Source organism: Notamacropus eugenii, chromosome 3 (genome assembly GCF_028372415.1).
Source record: "Notamacropus eugenii isolate mMacEug1 chromosome 3, mMacEug1.pri_v2, whole genome shotgun sequence".
Lineage (NCBI taxonomy): Eukaryota > Metazoa > Chordata > Mammalia > Diprotodontia > Macropodidae > Notamacropus > Notamacropus eugenii.
This window is the reverse complement of record NC_092874.1, coordinates 241,336,955-241,357,131: the sequence shown is the minus strand read 5'-3', so window position 1 is coordinate 241,357,131 and position 20,177 is coordinate 241,336,955. Positions and strand designations below refer to the sequence as shown.

Below are 20,177 nucleotides of genomic sequence, written 5' to 3'. Positions count from 1 at the left end.
AATTATGTTACATAGTTATGTTATATACAACTATAATATAACATATACATGTCATATATGTAACATAGTTGTTTGTGTATAAGCATACAACATTTGTGTGTGTGTGTGTGTGTGTGTGTGTGTGTGTATACAATGTACACAGAGGATAGTGCAGCAGGCCTGGGGTCAAGACCTGAGTTCAAATCCAGTCTTAGACCCTTCCTAGCTGTGTGACCCTGGGCAAGTTACTTAACCTTGTTTGCCTCAGTTCTCTCATCTGTAAAATGAGTTGAAGAAAATGGCAAACCACTCCAGCATCTTTGCCAAGAAAACCCCAAGTGGGGTCATGAAAGAGTCAGACCTGACTTAACAACAACAAAGCATCAGAGAAAGTGTTCGAACTCAAGTCTTCTGTGGAACAAGTGCTTCCTATCACCACACCACAACTGACTCTTAATAAAAAACGCTCTGTAAACATTAAGGTGCTACACAACTTTCAGCTGTTAATATATAACTGGACCCACTCTGATTCTGAAACACAGAGCCTGGGAAATCCCAATCCTTGGCATGAAATTAATATTTAGGTGCAGTACATTTGATTGTTACAAAGGAATGGGGCATTAGGAGTGAGAGGAATAAACCATATCATTCACTACCTTTGCCCATGACTCTAGAATACCCACCTTCCTGGAAAATCCAGACAACTAAATTAAAGAGCTGGGATCTAATTAATTGGAGGTTACCATTTTGACTGACAGCAGAAACTCCTTGGGAGTTACATTATCTGGAGAAGGGAAGGAGCAAAACAGCATGTAATCTATAGCAAGTCTCTGTAAGTCAATATTTAGCTTAAATACCAGTTGTCACCCACCCATTTCCTCCCCAAAAGATAGATGAAAAGAGCTAAGTGACAACCATCTAAAGCTAATTATCAGACAACAGTGTTGATGCCAAAGCAAAGTGGAATAAATGTATTTATATAAAATTTAGGAGTGCTTTTTCTCTTCAAAGCCTTTTATAAAAGAGCAACCAGTTAATTTTTTCTAAAAGCCTTCTGGGATATTTCATAATGCAAACAATAGGACTGAAGAAACTGATTTTGAACGTTGACAGGAAAATGCTAACTGGGCCAAATTTAAACAGCAGCATTACTGTATCTTCATGAATGCGTATATTCCCCCAATGGACCTTGCCTTCTCAATGAAAAGCTATTTTGGGCACAAAATCCATGACTATATTATTAAAATCACTAACTCATTTTTGGAATCATCCATTTCATGTGCCAAAATGAACTTTCAAATTCCATGGAGTTAAAAAAAAAAATCACTACCAGATCACGTTAAAACAATTTAGCTTCTTAGGAGAGGAGATTAAACTAACTAAGCAATCTGGCACAACTCCAGTGTTACTTTCGTCTATTACTTAAGCCAAGGACAAGTATAGCTAGCTCACTTTAAGACTATAAATTTAGAAATCTAAACCATCTGAATAGGCTTGAGATTCACTTATGGTGGGTGGATTCCCCAAATTAAAAACTCAATGGAATAGTAGAATGGTTTGAAACCTGGGAATCTCTACAGGGAATCAATGTTTGAGCCAATTCCAATCAATATGCATTTACTGAGTCCTTACCATGTGCCAAGTAGTAACAGTAATAACAGCTAACATTCATGTAGTGCCTACAATGTGGCAAGCACTGTGCTGAAAGCTTTACAAATTTTACCTCATTTGGGTCTCACAGAAACCCTACCAGGTAGGTGCTGTTATTACCATCATCTTACAGATAAGGAAACTAAACCAAACCAAAGTTAAATGAGTTGCTCAAGATCACACAACTAGTAAGTGTCTTAGGGTAAATTTGAACTCAGGTCTTTCTCATTCCAAGTGCGCTGCTTTATCTACTGTTCCACCTAACTGGCCACACAACCAATTCAAGTCAGATTCACTTTCAAAACACCGGGATACATACCCTTTCTTCCCTAATTTGGTATGAGGAGATAATACACAAGAAATGCTTTGCAAACCTTAAAACTATATAAATACATGATATTTATATGATATAAATATATTTCTACTTTATAGCTGATTATATTAATGTTAAATTATATAATATATAAAGCTATCAATATAACTTTTATATAAATGCTAGCTATTAATAATTTCAAAATATACCACAGTATTCCCAGTAACCAGTTCTATGTGTCTGCTACAAATAAAAAGCACTGTGAGCAGATATCAGTGATGGCTTTTTAAAATCTCTGGCACACTTAGGACAAATAATTTTTTAATAATTTTTAATAATAATTAGGCCAAATAATTTTTATTTTCAATTAAAGCACATTTTCTTTTCAAATTAGAAATACAGCAGTGTAACAAAAGACAGCATAGTGATGTAGAAATAAAGAATGTTAGATGTGGAGACTTAAATGCCCTGGTTAGGTAAGAGCCTTGACTCTGCTGCTTACTACTTGAGTAAACAACTTCCGGGGATCTCAGATTCCTCATTGATAAAAAACAGAGAGGGGTGAACTAAGTGATCCCTGATGTCCCTTATAAGCGCAAATGAAATTCCTCCAACAATACAAGTCACAACCCTAAACCTGAAGGGCCAGCCCTTCTTTCTCTCTGAAATCCTCTCTTCTTGTCATCCCTCATTTTTTCTATATAACCACAGCTCATCTTTTCTTCCGTCGTATAAGTGTCTTTCATTCCTACTCTTAGGAGTTTGTCATTGGTTATAAGTTGCAGCCTGCTCACACAGACCATGTAACTCTGCTGGCTCTGCGTAATACACTTATTTGTTCCTTGGAGAAAATTGTACTCCACGTCTTGGTCTTGATACCATAAAGCAACTCTGATAGAATGCTACTTAGTATTAGAAAGACTGACCTCTGCTTCCAGAGGGAAGTTTGAGGTCAGCTGTGGGATTTCCCAAAGGCAATCCAAATCTAGTTCATTCTCCTTGCCCTATTTTAACTACTTTAACTCTAAATCTACGATCCTATGAACAGAATATTAAGATTAGAAGGGACTTCAACTTTCCTCTGGCCCTAAGGCAAAACTATATCCAAGCCACTCCAGAAATAGACTGCAATTTTAAAAAATAACATAAGAGTTTACTCAGAAAATCCTAAGAAATAATCAGTAGATACTAATTGAGGTTAATACCTTCAGCAAAGTGGCAGACTACAAAACAAACCCATGAGAATCAATAGCTTTTCCAGAGAATAACAATGTAAAGGAGGACAATAATAGAATAAGTCTGGGACAAAACAATTACAAAATGCATAAAATATTTGGAAGGCAATCTACAAAAGATACCTCTCAATACCTTTACAGATTCAATTAGAAAACTCCTTAAGGAAATAAAGTACAACTTCAATAACCTAAAGGATATTCACTGTTCCTGGCTGGACCTTGCCATATAATAAAAATGACAATACTACCAAAGTTAACTTACAGATTTAGTGCTATGCCAAAGAAGCACTTTTTTGAGGTAGAAAAAATAAAAAAATTCATTTGGAAGAACCAACATCCAGACTTATTAGGGTAATGAAAAAAAGGCAGCAAAAAGGAAGAGGATTAGCATTTGTAGACCTTATTAGGCAAAACAATGATCATTAAAGCCATTTGGTACTGTCTAAAAAACCCCAGAAAAGTAGTTCGGTGGAACAGCCTAGACAAAGAAGAGTCAAAAAATGCAATAACCAAATGTACAATAAATAACCTGGGAAAGAACTCCCTGTTTGAGAATAACTGCTAGGAAAACTGGAGAGCAGTCTGGAAGGAAGTAGGCTTAGACCAAAATCTCATGTATTACATAACCCATTCAAAATGGATGAAACCTAAATATTAAAGATCATATCACAAGAAATTTGAAAGAGAATTACAGATATAAATCAAAGGTGAGTTCTTAACCAAATAAGGGGTAGAGACAATTACAAAATAAAAGCTAATACTGATGAAATGAAATTTAAAAGTTTCTGCATAAAATTAAATTGTCAAGGATAAGAAGGGAAGTTATTGAACTATGGAGAAAAAAAATCTTTATATCAACTATCTCCAGTAAGGGTCTGAGAGATATATAGACAAACTAACAGCTAGGTGTAACAGTTAAAAACGGAGCTGAGCTTGGAGTCAGAAAGACCTGAAGTCAAATACAGCCTCAAACACTTACTAGCTGTATGACTGGGCAAGTCTCTGCCTCAGTTTCCTCATCTGTAAAATGGGGATAATAATAATACCTACCTCCCAGGGTTGTTATCAAATAAGATAATAAAGTGCTTAGAACAGTATCTGGCACATAGGTAAGTGTTATATAAGCATGTAAACATTATATATAAATTTTAGTTATTAGCTATTATTAAATATATAAGATCAAAAGCCATTTTCCAAAAGGTAAGTCAAAAGAAGAAACACAAACTGTAAACAATTATGAAAAGAATATTCCAAATCACAAAAAATAAAAGAAATGCAAATTCCAACCCTAAGATTTCACCTCACACCCAGCAAGCTGTTAAAGATGGCAAAAGAAGGAAATAGTAAACATTAGAAAGGTGTTATAGAAAGATGGACACATCAATATACGTAAAATAAGCCAGAGAAGAAAATGACAAATCTCTCCAGTGTCTGCCAAGAAAACTCCAAATGGGGTCACAAAGAGTTGGACATATCTGAAACGACTGTACAACAAGAAACGATGAATGTGATGAAAAGCAGTATCATTGTGTAGCAAAACTGACCTTGGGGTCAGAAAGACGAGTTCAAATTCATACACTGGCTCTGTGACTATGGCCCAGTCAAGTGCAGAACTGCTGTAGTTCGCCATTGAAATTTGAGAGAATTTCCCCATTAGCAGTATTCCTGCTAATGAAACCACAGATTCAACAACTCCCCCCCAAAAAGTTACATTTGGTGGGGAAAGCTTACTTAAATTACTAATGATAAACTTATTTACAAACCTAACTAATCAATACTATTTCAATAGTTTGTCTTAACTGTACAGACTAATACAATGCTTGAGACATAGTATGCACTCAATACGTTTAATTAAATTAGCGATTTTTTGAATGCTCCCCTCTAGTGGTTTGCCAGTCTGTAAACTAAGGGGGATGGTCTAAATTATGTCTAATATTCCCATCAGTGATACAAGATTATTCTACACTATTCTAGATCCCATGAGGCAGTGGTATCAAATTCATATGGAAATTCTGGAATTTGGAGGTTCTCAGAACCCCTAGATTGCAACAAGAAACAGCCCACATACTGACTTAGAAAACCACAAATTTTTATTATCTACATTTTACTGTATTTTTATTTATTTTGTTAAACATTTCTCAATTACATTTTAATCCAGTTTGGGCAGTATTAGGAGTGTCGGAGGCCACAAGTACGTCTGACACCTTTCCCGTAAGGGGAAATGAAGGAATGATTTATGAATTAATGAAGGAATAATATGGTACCCTCTCCTTACCCTCAAGAAACTTAGTTTTACTTGGGAGACAAGTTTGGTACATGCGAAACACTGGAGAACAAAAAAATGTAGTTAAAAAAAGAATATAAAGAAATATACATTTTAAAGAAACAAAGAACAAGAAAATATACAATCATATGCTAAGTTATATGAAGTTGGAAATAAACAATTTATTTGTAGAACATAGAGATCAAGGTAAATTCTTATGAGGAGGTCAGCATTGATCTGAAAAGATTAATATTCAGAAGAGCTATCAAGAAAGATGGGAAGTGACAGATAAAAAAAGTTAAATTCTCTCCCTGAAATGAGCTCTCCCTCATAGACGAATACTAAGCAAATACCAAGTCATGCTATTAAGGAAGTAATGTGACCAAGGCTAATCTTGATGTCTGCTGACTTTCAGAAAGCAGATGAAAATCACTCACAGTGCCCTATCTCAGAGAAATGGAGATCATTCGTTCCTGGATCCCTTCTCATTCATACTTGCATTCTAAACAAACATTAAAATTTCAACGAGTGCCAGATACAGGGCTAGGGATTAGACAGATACAAAGATAAATAAGTAATCATCTGTACTCCTGAGGAGCTTATAGAATAAAATCAAGATTAGAATATAATAGGTGAATTAGAATACAAAATCAAGGGATGTCAGATAAAGTCTCCCTCCTCCCTTGGGAGGGGATAAGGGACACTTTAAAGGGTTAAATGAAGAGGAGGAAGTATTTCAGCAAAACCTTCAAGATCCCTAGGATGTCAACAGGTCTAGTGGGAGAAAAGGCCTTCCCTCTAAGGATGGCCTGAGAAAGGGACCAGAGGAAAGAATTCACAGGATGAGGAAGGGGACTAGTAAATTTCAACAGAATATACAGGTAGATAGGTAGAAAGATAGATAGATAGATAGAAAGAAAGATAGATAGATAGAAAGAAAGAAAGATAGATAGATAGATAGATAGATAGATAGATAGATGATAGACAGACAGACAGACAGACAGATAGATAGATATACAATATATCAAGAGAATATACAGAATAGTTCATGATGGGAAGCAGTTAGATAAAACTGTAGAGACAAGATGGATCCATTGTGAGACGTCTGGCATTGAAAGCCTTTTCCAACCTCCTCCCTCCTCTCCTTCCAGTCTTCCTACACCTTACTCCCCAACACACCCCTCCATGATCCAGGGACACTGGCCTCCTGACCACTCTGTGAATAAGACACTTCAGCTCTCAACTTTGGGCATTTTTTCTGGCCCTCTCCCAGGCCAACCATCACATTTTAATCTGACTAGGGCAGCAATGGGGAGTATTACGGGTCACAAGAATGTCTGGCATTTTTCCCATAAGGGATACCAGGGAATAACTTGGCATGGTGCTCGCCTTTCACTGCCCTCAAGAAATGTAGTCTTAACTGGGGAGCCAAGTTTTGCCATCTTTCCTCTACACCAACTACTGACCATTTTGGCTTCCATTAAGTCCCAACTAAAATCCCACCTTCTACAGGAAGCCTTCCCCAACCACTCTTAATTCCAGGGCCTTCCCTCCTTTAATTATTTCCTATTTTTCCTGTAGATAGCTTATTTTGCATGGATTTGTTTGCACCAGTGTCTTCCCCCATTAGATTAAGCTCCTTGAGAGCAGGGGACAGATAAGTCTTTTGCCTCTTTTTGTATACATAGAGCTTAGCAGAGTGCTGGCACACAGTAGGTACTTAATAAATGAAATAAGAATTGCATTGCTGAATTGAATGCCAGCTAAAGTATATGGATACTTTTCAATGAGCAATGAAAATCTTCTGAGGCCCAGACCCACAAATTTCCAACTGACTACAAGGACCTCAAATTCACCGTATCTAAAAATGAGCTCATTATCTTTCCCCTTAAACTTCTGGTCACACCATGGTCTCCCATGTCTAAATCTTGGGCTTAACTTTTCAGAGACATGACAGAGTGGAAAGATAACTAGATTTGGAGTGAAGAGGACCCCTGATCTGCTGCTGTCCTCTGGCACAGCCCTCAGTCAGGTCACTTAACCCCTCTGGGCCTCAGTTATTTCATCTGTGACATCCACAGGTTAGAATAAATGATCTTTCCCTTTGCCTTTTCCAAGACATTATTCTGTAATACTATGACTTTGCCCTTTCTCTCACTTCTTTCAAATCTAATCAATTACTGTCAATTCAACTGCCTCATCTCTAGAATCCATCCCCTCTTCCCTATGCCCAGTGCTACCAGTTGGTCAATACACATTTATGAAGCACCTACTGTGTACCAGGTACTAGGCTACGCAACTGGGTGGCCCTAGTACAGGGCTTTATTGCTGCCTTCCCAGACGATAGCAATGACCCATAAGAACAGGCTAAATATGAAAACGGGGCAGTTACACGGCACAGCGGATAAAATGCAGGTTCTAGAATGAGGAAGACTCATTTTTATAACTTCAAATCTAGGCTCAGGCAAGTACGAGCTGTGTGTCACTTGGCAAGTCACTTAACACTGTTTGCCTTAGTTTCTCATCTGTAAAATAAGGAAAGTAAAACGGCACAGTTCTAGTATCTAGTATCATTCTAGTATCTTTGCCAAGAAAACCTCAAGTTGTGTGATGATGAGTTGGACTTGCCAGAAAATGACTCAACAATGGCAAAATTACTCTCATTCTTTTTCACACTACCTGTGCGGCCCTGGACAAGTTACTGAACTTCTCTGGGCCTCAGTGTTCTCACCTGTAAAACAAAGGATCTGGGCTAAATGGCCCCTAAATTCTCTCTAAGCTCTTAAGCTCTGACCCTAAAACTATCATTATCACTCACTTTTTAGTTCTGAATGAGCAGGCCAGTGCCCAGACTGAATCTATGTAGTCAGCTAAAATTCACAACTGAGCGAGAAATCCTTTTTAAAAACGTGAATGTGAAAGGAGAAACCTTCATAAGTCAGACTCTAGGCAAAAAAGAGGCACTGGAGTGGGCTCTAAGGAAAACATCAACAAAACCGAGATGTTCTTTCCCAAATTATAAACCCTAAGCCTACAATTTTGGGAATTAATCAGAATTGATAATATATATTAGTATTGTCTTATGATCGTATAATTACTACATATTCATATTATAATGTAGAATATTAGGATACAATTAATACTATAGTATAGTATAATATAAACCATTAATTAAAATGTATTATTACTATGTAATAATTCATCAGAATAAAAGGGCCTAAGGATGGAAGGGCCAATGAGCTGTTGGGTCAAATGAACAGCACTGAGCCCCACTCTGCATCTAACAAGGGCTCTTATCCTGCCAACCAAATAAAGGGGGGAAAAAAAGAAATGAAAACAACAAAGAAAACTTCTATGATACAGTACAGTTCTTTTATCTAAATATTTGCGTTAAAGCATTAGACGTTCTCGTCCCAAATTCTCTTTCTTGTCCTTTTTAAAAGTTAGCTGAATACTTGTGATAGGTACCTTATAGTTAATTCTGAGGAATTCTCGAGGGCACACAACAATGGCGGCATAGAGAGAAACAGGAAACTTCTCGGAGGGGCCATTCATCGGTTATTTAGCTCTCCCTTGCTAAGACAGTCAATGAGGAAGAGGAAGATGATGACTAGCTCCCTTCTACAAGAAGAGTCCTGGAGGAGACATGTAACTTTCAGGCATTTTTCATGCACTATGGCCAGATTGGAACCACCATACCCTCTTGATAAAAGACTCTACTGTGTTTTTTGTTTTCAATAAATCTCTTCAACACACCCAATGCCCCCTTTGAAATCCCAATAAACTTAAAAAGGGAGCAAACAATATGGCACACAGCTGTGTGGTCATATACAGAAATACCCCTTTAAAGAATAAATATTAACATTCTAACTGGAATGGTAGCCAAAGTTGCAACAATGGATTAGAATACAAGCTCATTTGTGAAACTTTATAGAGGAAGAGGATGCAAGAAGACTGGTTCATGAAAAACCAATTATGGAAAAACTAAACCACATCATTCCAAAAACACTGGCAGTTGAAAGTGATGGGACAACGAATATTGCTAAAATAGAACAGATCTGCTCAAGTTTTTAATCCTGACCCATTTTCATCTTTAAGAACATCTCACCTACCAGCGCCTTGCATGGAACAGATTTCTAGTAAAAAAAATTATTGTAATAATATGTTCATAATGATGGCAAGAGCAACATAGCTAGTACCTAATTTAGAATTCGGCAAGGTAGGATGTTAAGGATAATTATCACCAAATAAATTCTAATTCCCTTAAAAGCTTTATTTTCATTCTTTAATTTATTATTTCAAATAATTTCAAGTTATTATTAGCAGGAACTCTCATCTGTAAAATGAAGAGGGAAGGAAACGCACATTTATTAAGCACCTACTATGTGACAGCAATAACCAAAAGCATTTAGTGAAAAAGAAAAAACAGAAAAGTTCATCAGTGGGAAAAGATTAGGTATACAACACCAGAGAAGCAAATACATGATAAACGCAAAACTCTACTTACTGGGGTAAAGATTCACTATTGCACAAAATTTTATTATCCTTACTTTATCAGTGAGGACACTGAAACTCAGAGGAATTAGTTCAATGATAAATGAGTTGACAAACTATAAGAGATATTGAATCATATCAACATTGTTAGACATTCAAGTCCTATACTGGTACCTGCTTAACATGGAGTCCTAAAGAAACTTCCCCTCCCCCTCAACCACCACCACCACCTAGAATGGTGGTGACAAACTCAGAAATGGAAATAGGAGCCACCAAACCATAAATAAGGATCCTTTCTGGCTGCACATTGACTTGGAAAACTACGCATCATCTTTATCCATTTTTGTTTATTTTGTTAAACTTTTCCCAATTACCTTTTAATCTGGTACAGCCCACTAGGGAGTGTACCCCTCACCTATAAGAATGATCCCTGACCTGAACAATGAGCAGCCCCTCCCTGTGAAGATTTAAGCACACCTACATGGACTGTGGTCTACATCAAAAGTACCTAGATCAGTGAGATCATGGACCCACTGAAATATTAAAAGGTTGACTAACATACACTCTATTTTCTAATCCCCTCAATGATTGTTTGGGGAAAATGTCACACATGCCTAAAATTGTCACCAGGACTAATTTCTTGAAAAGGTTTCCACAGTAAATCTGGTTCAGACCCTTTAAAGCCATAAAAAAAAAAGAAAGACACCTTTCCTAAAGCCACAAGAACACTTTAAATGTCGTTTTACTCTAAAGCTCTTTTGAGCAAGATTTTTGAAAGAGAAAAATCAAACCAAGCTGTAATGAATCAGAACATAAAAGAAATTTGAAACAAGGGGATGAGATGGAGGTGCCAACTTTATTTCAATATCAGATTCTCAAGGCAAATTTTCAAGAAAAAGACAATATTCGATCTTGGTGCATAGCCATATATGAACGGTCGCCTTTGTGGATACAATCTGTGCTGCTCTGTTTTTAGTGCTCCTCCATTAGGATTATTAATTAGATCCCTAAGAATTCTAGAGGGTTAGTTAGGAAACTGATCCAAATTTTACAAAATTCATAGGTTAGAAGAAATTCAGTTATCCACTCCTATGGATCTAGCCCATTATTTATTAGGAAAGAGAAAGATGGTTTTTTTCTTAGTTAATGCCTTTCTAATGTGATTAATTAGATGGGTAACAACTCAATTCCCTTCCATTTCAGGTTGTGAAAAGTCATCTTGCAACTCATTATGTAGCAGCAGTTTTCCAAATGGGGCCCACTGCCTTAGAGGGGGAGGGGACATGGAATGCTCTTAAAGGGTCCTGGACTGACACCCCCACCCCAAGGGTATATGATCAGAGAACAGGAAAATGGGTCACATCCTAAACTCGACCCTTCTCTCACTGCCAACTGTGGGCTTCTCTCCAACGTAACGACCTCTACATTGGTCATATCTAAAAACACATCCTTCATACCACATCTATTGTGCATTAACTCAGTGCCGGCAGAGGAAAGGCCTGCATCACAATCAAGTCCTATGTTGATCACAGAGTTCTTGGAGTTTTCTGATGTTGTTTTTACTTTACATTCTAATGACCGCTGCGTAAACTCTCATCCTGAGTTGATTATTTTGTTACATATCAGTCATAAAAATTTTCCCAAGGTTTCTCTGATTATTCATATTTGTCATTTCTTTATGGTATAATGATTTCCATTTATAGGTGAATGAGTAAATAAGCATTTATTAAATATGTTATTTATCATATATTAAAAGCATCATATATGCATGTGTATATGAACATAGTTTATATATTTAGAGTATTATATATAATGTGCACATGTAAATATATTTTAGACATATATTTCATATTAAATGCATTATACATACACGTGTATATATTACATTACTACATAATATATAAATGTGTACATATACATACATATTTATATATTAAAAGCATTCTATATAATGTATGTATGTGAATATATTTTAGATGTAAAATATAGACATTTTAAAATGTATACACATACATTTATTGTATACAATAATTGCATAATATTGTTATTTACTGTTCAAAGAGGACCATCACAGGGTAATGTCTTGACCTGTGAGTAAATTAGATTTAAGAGAGGCAGAGCTGCACAAAGGCATCAGCTTTACTCTCTTTTCCAGAGTCTTTGAAGTCCAGTGGCAAGAGAAAAGTCAGGATGACTGGTGATGGCCTAGGATGCTGTGGATGGATGCCCTTGGCCTGACCAAGCTCTAAGAGCTCCACAGCAGCTGCTTTAGTTGCCTTCATGGTCACTGGAACAAATTGTTCTCATTTGCCCACTTTTCACATATTTAGAGTCAACACTCCGCAACTCACTGATGGATTTTAGATAGCCTCAACCTAGTTTGGCCCACCTGAGATGGTTTTACAGGGGTGTTGCCACTGCACATGCTACAGCTTCTTGGAGACACAGGTAAGAATTAGGTGACCCATTGGATACCAAAGGTATGGATAAGCAGCCCTGAAAAGGGGTTGGCAAGCCTTTATACCAATGGTGTTAGTCCTCTCTGAACATCCCATACATACTTATGTATTTGTACAATATATAAATACACACATATAAATATGTGTGTATGTGTGTGTGTGTGTGTATAATATATATATATATACATATATATATCATATAAACCATTCCCTCACAATCTTAGGGCATCTACCTACCTAACAATGCCATTTATGGACCAGAGTATGAACAGTTTAGTGACTTATGGGGGATAATTCCAAATTGTATTCCACAACATATAGATCTATTTATTCACTGATCCAATAGTGCATTAGCTTACCTCTTTCCCCACAGCACCTCCAATATTTAATTTTTTATATTCTGTCATCTTAGCCAACTGATGGGTGAGATGTGAAACCTCAAAGTTATTTTAATTTGCTTTTCCCTTACTCTTAGTGATTTAAAATATTCTTTCATATGACTGTTGATGGATAACATTTCCTCTTTTGCCAGCTGCTTGTTTACAGCCTTTGACAATTTACATACTGGGGAATGGTTCTGGCTTGTATCTATTCGTATCAATTCCGTAAATATTAAGTATCAGACCTTTATTGCTACAAAGATTTTTCCCCGCAATTAGCTTTCCTGGACTTGTTGAACCAGCCTGGCTTGTGCTTGAGTTACCCAAGGTCCTTCACATGCCATGTTAAAAGACACCTGAAACAAAATTTTGGCAGAGGCTTTGTTTCATATGCTCAGGCAATTAAAAAAAAAAAACTGTGAAACAATTAGAAAATTATTTTCACAACCCTATATTTAAAAACAATGGCAAGTAATCATTTTCACTTTAACACTTCAGTGACTGCATTAATGGTAGACTATCATTATTATTAATCACCATTATGTCCCTCAAGGTCTGGTTTGCTAAATCCATTCTTCCGAGTCTATGATTCACAAATCCATCTTCCTTTCTCCCTATCTCATTATTTCCTTTTGTATAACATCTGGAAAAAGACCAAAAGTGATGCATGAATAACCACTGAATTACCCTTAGATGACTGCATCAGGAGGCAAAAGATGACAGTGAGGAATCCACAAAAGGCACATTAGCTTGACTTCTAAGATATAATAAGACTTATTGTTTTCATATAATGAAGGGTTTAAGAGAGAGTTGGTGTGTCTCAAGGCATGCCTTCTACTGTAATGGTTCATCTGGGGCAGGAAGCTGGGGAAGAAGAGGAGAGAAAGCTATCACCCCCACACACTTACTGATCCCAGTTATGTCTGTCAGTCAGTCAGGCAATAAACATTTATTAAGTGCCTACTACTAATCAGCCATTAACTATCTATGTGACCCTTGAGCAAGTTACTTAAACCTCTGTTTACCTCAGTTTCCTCAATGTAAAATGTAAATAATAACAACCCCTACTTCTCACAGCTGTTTTGAGGTCAAATGAGACAGTATTTGTAAAGTGCTTAGTAGTGCCTGGTACATAGTAGGTACTATATTCCTTTTCTTTTTCTTCCCTTCACTCAAGCATTAAGCTAAAAGAAATATCTATTGTTTTTAGCATAAAAAAAAAAAAGTCTTCAAGGGCTCCCCAGTCTCTCCATGATCTACATTTCACCACTTTCTGAAGGAGTTTTAAAAATTGGTTACAGGTTGGAAAGCTTTGATTTTCCCTACTGCTAAAGAAAGATTCTGTAAAATCTCAGGAAAATCTCCCCAAGAAGATGGAAAAGATCCTGTTCTCCTTAGCAGTGGGGATGACTGGGTGCCAGCTAGGCAAACAGAGGGGATATGACTTATTTCCTGGAAGTCAACTCTGGGAGAATTCAGAAATGCCTTGCGCTGGTACCTCCTAATTATTCTTAAACTCTCTCAATATATCCTGCAAAGAAAGGAAGTATGGCAAAGAGAGCTGGATTTGAAGTCAGGAGCCCCATGTTCAAATCCTGGCTTTTTCAAGTCACTTCAACTCTGAGCCTCTGTTTCCTCATTTGTAAAATAAAATCTGACCAGCTAACTTCTGGATTTCCTACCAGTTCTAAATCTCTGATCCTAAGATAGGAGGAAGTAGATATCACCAGACCTAGGTCTGAGTCCCATCTCTAGCCCCTTGGTATTAGTCACAAGCAAGGCCTCAGTCTTGTTTTCCCACATGTAAAATGGGGCTAATATCTGTCCAGCCTATCTCACAGGGCTCTTATGAGAATCACAAGAATAGACGTGAAAGGATTTTGAAAATCCTTACAGCAGTATCTACAAATATATGGTATCAGGTATGATCCTGTGGAGTGGAAACCCACTCTGCAGAAATCTTTATTTAGAGAAATAATTGTATGAATCACTATGTTAATGGTACTTGATATCTCTCAGACTGTACTCAACCTTCGTCATAAAACAAAATACCAAGGATACAAAATACATTCAGAGTCACTGGAGCAGCCCTAATCAGAAGTGCTAAACAAACAATTAGGAGGAACCACAAGATTAACCCTTTAGAGGTTATAGCTAAAAGTCTGGTTTTGAAAGGGTTCCCAATAGAGACTCATGGAAAAAAGGCCTGGGGGTGGTTATGCCCATATGACCCATCCCAAGGAAGGGTCCGACCCCCAACCTACTAGAATTATTCCATAAATTTGCATTCTCTAAAACAAACTCCAAGTACATGACCAGGAAATAGCATTATTTTGAGGTTCCTGTGTAACCTGACACACAGCCAGAGATGTAGCCTAATTTTAAAAACCTGGGAAAACCCCAGAGAAATCTTCCTCTCCTGAGCATGTGGGGAATGAACTTTCTGGTTCAATTTTTTACATGTACCTTTTTTATTTAGACTGCAAGAAATGAAAATCTGAGGCAGCTTGGCATAGTATGGATAGATTGCTGGGTTTGGAGGAAGAAAGGCCAAGGTTCAAAGTCCATCTCTGACATTTACTAGCTCTCAGATCAAGGCCAAGGCCCTTTAGCTTTTTGTATTCCCTCAGGCAACTCCCTAAGGACTAGGTTGGGTGAAAGGACTTCCCAAAGGAGGAGTCTGAAATATCAGACTCTTCAGGGATTAATGATATTTTATCTCCAAGATTTTTTCCTTTCAGTTTTGGGATGTGAATAAAAGTCATCATATTCTAATTAAATTCAATTTAACACATATGTATTTAATACCTATTATGTGCTTGCTACCGAATAAAAATTGTATGGAAGAGGTGAATAATCTCTACAGGTGTCCCAAAAATCTTGCTGCAAGTTTAAAAACTTCCGGGACACTTTACATTTCAGGATGGAAATCAATAGGGAAAAAAATGCTATCAAGCTTACATTAAATTCAGCTTAGACTCACCTTTTCCAACTAAACACATCCATCATAGGCATACCTCACTCTGCACACATAAAAATTAGAAACCTTTAAATGCATGAACATGAAGAACTAGCTCTTTAAAGAAAACCTACGCTGAATCCTTTTACAAAACAGTAAACTATCTTTTAGTAAAGAGTTACACCCTTATTTGTGTTTAGCAAGCAGATTTTTTTTCCTAAGCTAGGATGCCTTAAAACAAGGGAAGCCAGCAAAGTATAACTGTCTAAGAAATATTCTTAGGTTCATTAAATGTTTGCTGACCACTTATTCCAAACTGGGTACCATATATAGAGAGCCTAGTGGACATAAAAATGTTGAATGGAGTCCCCATCCTTCAAGAGATGTATAGTCTGGGATAGGGGTGGGGAACCTGTGGCCTCAAGGCCACACTTGAGGACCTAGAGGGCCACACATGGCCTTGAGACCAAAGGTTCCCCACCCCTGGTCTCAGAATTCGACTGAAATGATCTCCAATAGCTACTTGAATTCTGGGCCACCCTGTAAATCAATGTGGTATCAATCTATGGCAGCTAATGAAATAATGTATCGAGTGATAGACTTGGCATAGATATGTGACATTGGGCAAGCCACTTAATTTCTCATTGAGAATTTTCCAGTTCTTTTTTTCCTACAGATTTCCATTCTAAAACACAAACCTTAAAATACAAAAAATACATATCTTAAAACTGCACTAAGATCTCTGGGATACCAAACATCATTATTCACCTCCTCCCCACACCCTCAGTTTTCTCTTCTGTAAAATGGGTATAATATTAACACCTACTACACAGAGCTGGTTGTGGGAGTCAAATGAGATAAATCCATCAATGATTTTTTTTCCAACCTTAAAGTATGATGTACACGCTATCTATCATTCTTCCACAGCTTAATATGGGTATCTGTGCAAGCTAGCATGAGTGATGTAGGATTTAGAAAAGGGTTGGGGCTTTTAAAGGGAAGATGGAAGATGAAATAAGGGTTAAGATGTTAGACAAGCAGATAGGAATAAAAACAATGTTCTTTGCTATTCATATTTTCCCTCAATAAGATGAAAATGTAAACTGAAGCTAATGGGAGACGTGCTTCATTCAAGAATAGATAGCTTTCACAGTTATTATCCCATCCTCCATGCTCTACTTTCATGTTCTTCTGAAGACGGAACATCTATCTAATAGCCTCTGGTCAATTCAAAAAGGAAAGAGGTCCTTTAAAAAAATAAAAACAGCATCCCATACTTTAAAAAAAATTCAAGGAGATGATTGAGGCTTGGTGCAAGCGGGTATGCTACCCTAAAAGCATTTGGTTGGCCTCATGTTTTTCTCCCAGAAAACAATGTTTATAGTACAGCATACAATGACAAAAAATGTCTAAAAAAGAAACCCAGTAACTACCAGATATTTTTAGCTCTTCTTTTCATAAGCTCTGCAATGTCACTGCTTTCCAAACAAATCTAAGTCTTTGTGGAGGACTTAGACAGAAATCAGACCTGTGATTTCACTGGTATGGGGAATGCCCAGGTAAGAAGACTCCCTCTATCAATGGGTACCTTCTCCACAACCCAAGTACATTGAGAGTTGTCAGGCATTTAATAAAGGTTAAATGACTTGCCTAGGCTCATCCAACTAGTATTTGTCAGAAGTAAGACCTGAAACCAAGCCTTCCTTCATCAAAGGCCATTCTCTATCCACTCTGCCCACATCACCTCCTGGATTTGCAAAAAGAAGCAAGAGAAAAACCATTATTTATTTATGTGATCAGTAACTATTCTCTCCAGAAGATGCAGTTACAAGGATAAGACACCATATGATGCCAACCAACCATGTGAAAAAAATCTAGTGGACACTGACCCAGGATACAATATGCAAGTCACCTTGGTCCAGTAAAAATGACTCACCTAGCCAAAAGTAGAAATAAACCCAGACTTCATTTTGTGCACAGAGATACACCTCTTCTACCCCACATGATCTATATATGTATCTGAGTCATCTAGCTGTTTTGTACAACAGTACAAAGGCAACAACACATAAAATAAAAGTCTTCAAGGCTTTGTTCATACCCCTAAATCTGAAGAAAAAAGCCCTCAAATTTCTCCAAAGCACTGTATTCTCATCATTATATATCATAGCTCTAAAGCTGGTAAAGATCTTAAAAGACTATTTAATCCAAAATCCTAATTTTATATATAGATGAGGTAAACTGAGGCAGGGCCAGGATACATACCCAGATCCTCCTGACTCCAAGTCACTGTACTGGCATAGGCTTATCATATCCCTCTCTCTTCAGTAACTGTCTCATTTTAATTATTTTTAATATAATTAAATATTAATATTAAACATAAAAATGAAATTGTTCATATTAAATATGCTAAGTTTTTAAAAAATCCTCAGCATCTAACACAGTACACCTTGCACAAAGCAGGTAGTAATAAGAGGGATGAAATAGAGATACCCGGCCAGAGTTGAGTAATTCTCCAAGCAAAGGGGAAAACCTATCAGCAGTGACACATGACCAAGCTAAACTTCCCCTTTTAGTCTCAATTTTGCAAGGGGAAACAAACAAAGGGAGCTGCCAATTAGGTTTCGGAACAAACATGTTTACTTCCTCAATCTTATTGCGTAGCTTTTCAGTTAGGACACTTTTCTATACATGCCCACCAGCTGATTAGGGTGCATGGTTCCATGGACATGCCTTTTAAATGGTGGGAGGAGACATGGCCAGACAGGTTCAAACTAAGATAGCAGCTTCCCTTAACCATCTCTCCTCTCAAAGACCCATGACCACCGAAGGTGGTCATCGAGGTGGCACACTGGGGAGAAAAAGCTGTTCAAATCCACTCTCATCCACTTACTTGTAGGACCCTGGGCAAGTCACTTAACCTCCATGTGCCTCAGTTTCCTCAACTGTAAAATGAGGCTTATAATAGCACCCACCTACTTCTCAGGGTTTTTGTGAGAGATCAAGTAAGAATCTATATAACTCTTAGCACAGGGCCTTTCAACACAGTAGGCATTTCATTAATGCCTGCTTACCCTGCCTTTGTTCCTGACTGCTTTTTCTCCTTTTAGATTTGGAGCCCCTAGAGAGCAGACTCTTCTGTCTTTGCATTCTCAGTTCTTTGCAGAGTGCCTGACACATAACAGGTCCTTAATGTTTACGGAATATTTCTTGACTGCTTCTAGAACCAGATCTTCTTTAACTTTTCCTAAATTCTGAATTTTCCTAATATCTAAAATACGCATATAAGACAGGAAAATTTAAGTTTGGGAGAGAAGAGGTATTAGATTGAAGGTCTACAGAGCCACTGTGCTGACCTCATTGTTATATGCTTGTGAAACATGGAGAGTCTACCAGCGCCATGCCAGGAAACTGAATCGCTTCCATTTGAACTGTCTTAGGAAGATTCTGAGGATCACCTGGCAGGATAAGGTACCACACACTGAAGTCCTTGATCAAGCTGAACTGCCAAGTGTTCAAACTATGCTTCAGAGAGCGCAACTCGGATGGGCTGGCCACATTGTTCAAAAGCAAAATGTACGCTTGCCAAAAAGACTATTTTATGGAGAACTCACATGGAGCAGGTGATCACATGGTGGCCAGAAGAAGCAAAACAATGACACTCTCAAGATCTCTCTCAAGAACTTTGGATTTGACTGTACAACATGGGAGACACTGGCACAGGACCCTTCAGCATGGCATGCCCACATCAGAAAGGGTGCTGCGCTCTTTGAGCAAAGCAGAATTGAGACAACACAAAGTAAATGAAGGATGCACAAATTTGGGATATCCACCCCAAATATTCACAGGGACTATCTGTGCCCAACCTGTGGAAGAGCATTCTGAGCTTGTATTGGTCTGATCAGCCACACTGAAATTTCACTTTATCATGGTGATGTCATTTTGGTCCTCTTTGAAGACGAAGGACAACAACCAATCAACACTAAAAATCACTCTTAGCAGCTGTACATCCATGTTAAAGGTAACAAAAGTGGAAGGAGAGAAGGTAAAGATAAGGGGGGAGATACTGGAGAGAAACTAGTCAAATGAAAAAGATATGGGGAAAAAAAAGAAAAAATCAATATGGGGAAAGCACTCAAAAATTCCTCCCAAAACAAGCATGTCCTCTGGTAGCAAAAGGAGCTGAGACAGTTTGGAAACTAAAACAACAGATACTATCAAAGAGCCAGGTCATCTGACCCCAGAAGAACTCAAACAGAAGACTGGGATCCACCCCTGCTTTTTTTTCCTCCTCAGTGATGAAACACTCATGCCTGGCTTCTTTAGAAACTTCTAAAATATGAAGGAGATGCCTGCTCCTGGCCTCAACCTTCATATTATTCTTATTCTGTTAACACACATTTAATTCATTATTTATGAGCATCTCCAGGATCTAAAAACATCCTGAC

At 37.5% G+C, this 20,177-nt stretch overlaps 1 protein-coding gene across 2 annotated transcripts in view; it reads right to left on the bottom strand.

The window, feature by feature from the left end:
• The window catches only part of RASSF3 (Ras association domain family member 3), a 96,918-nt gene that overhangs the window by 74,534 nt on the left and 2,207 nt on the right, over window positions 1-20,177 (bottom strand). The window contains exon 1 of one of the 2 annotated variants that reach the window (XM_072655270.1): window positions 8,909-9,053. The exons of the other annotated variant lie outside the window; for it this stretch is intronic. Coding sequence (XP_072511371.1) covers window positions 8,909-8,995 — 87 coding nt within the window. The 5' untranslated portion in view covers window positions 8,996-9,053. Of the gene's footprint in view, window positions 1-8,908; window positions 9,054-20,177 lie in introns of those variants that run through there. 2 annotated transcript variants of the gene reach the window in all.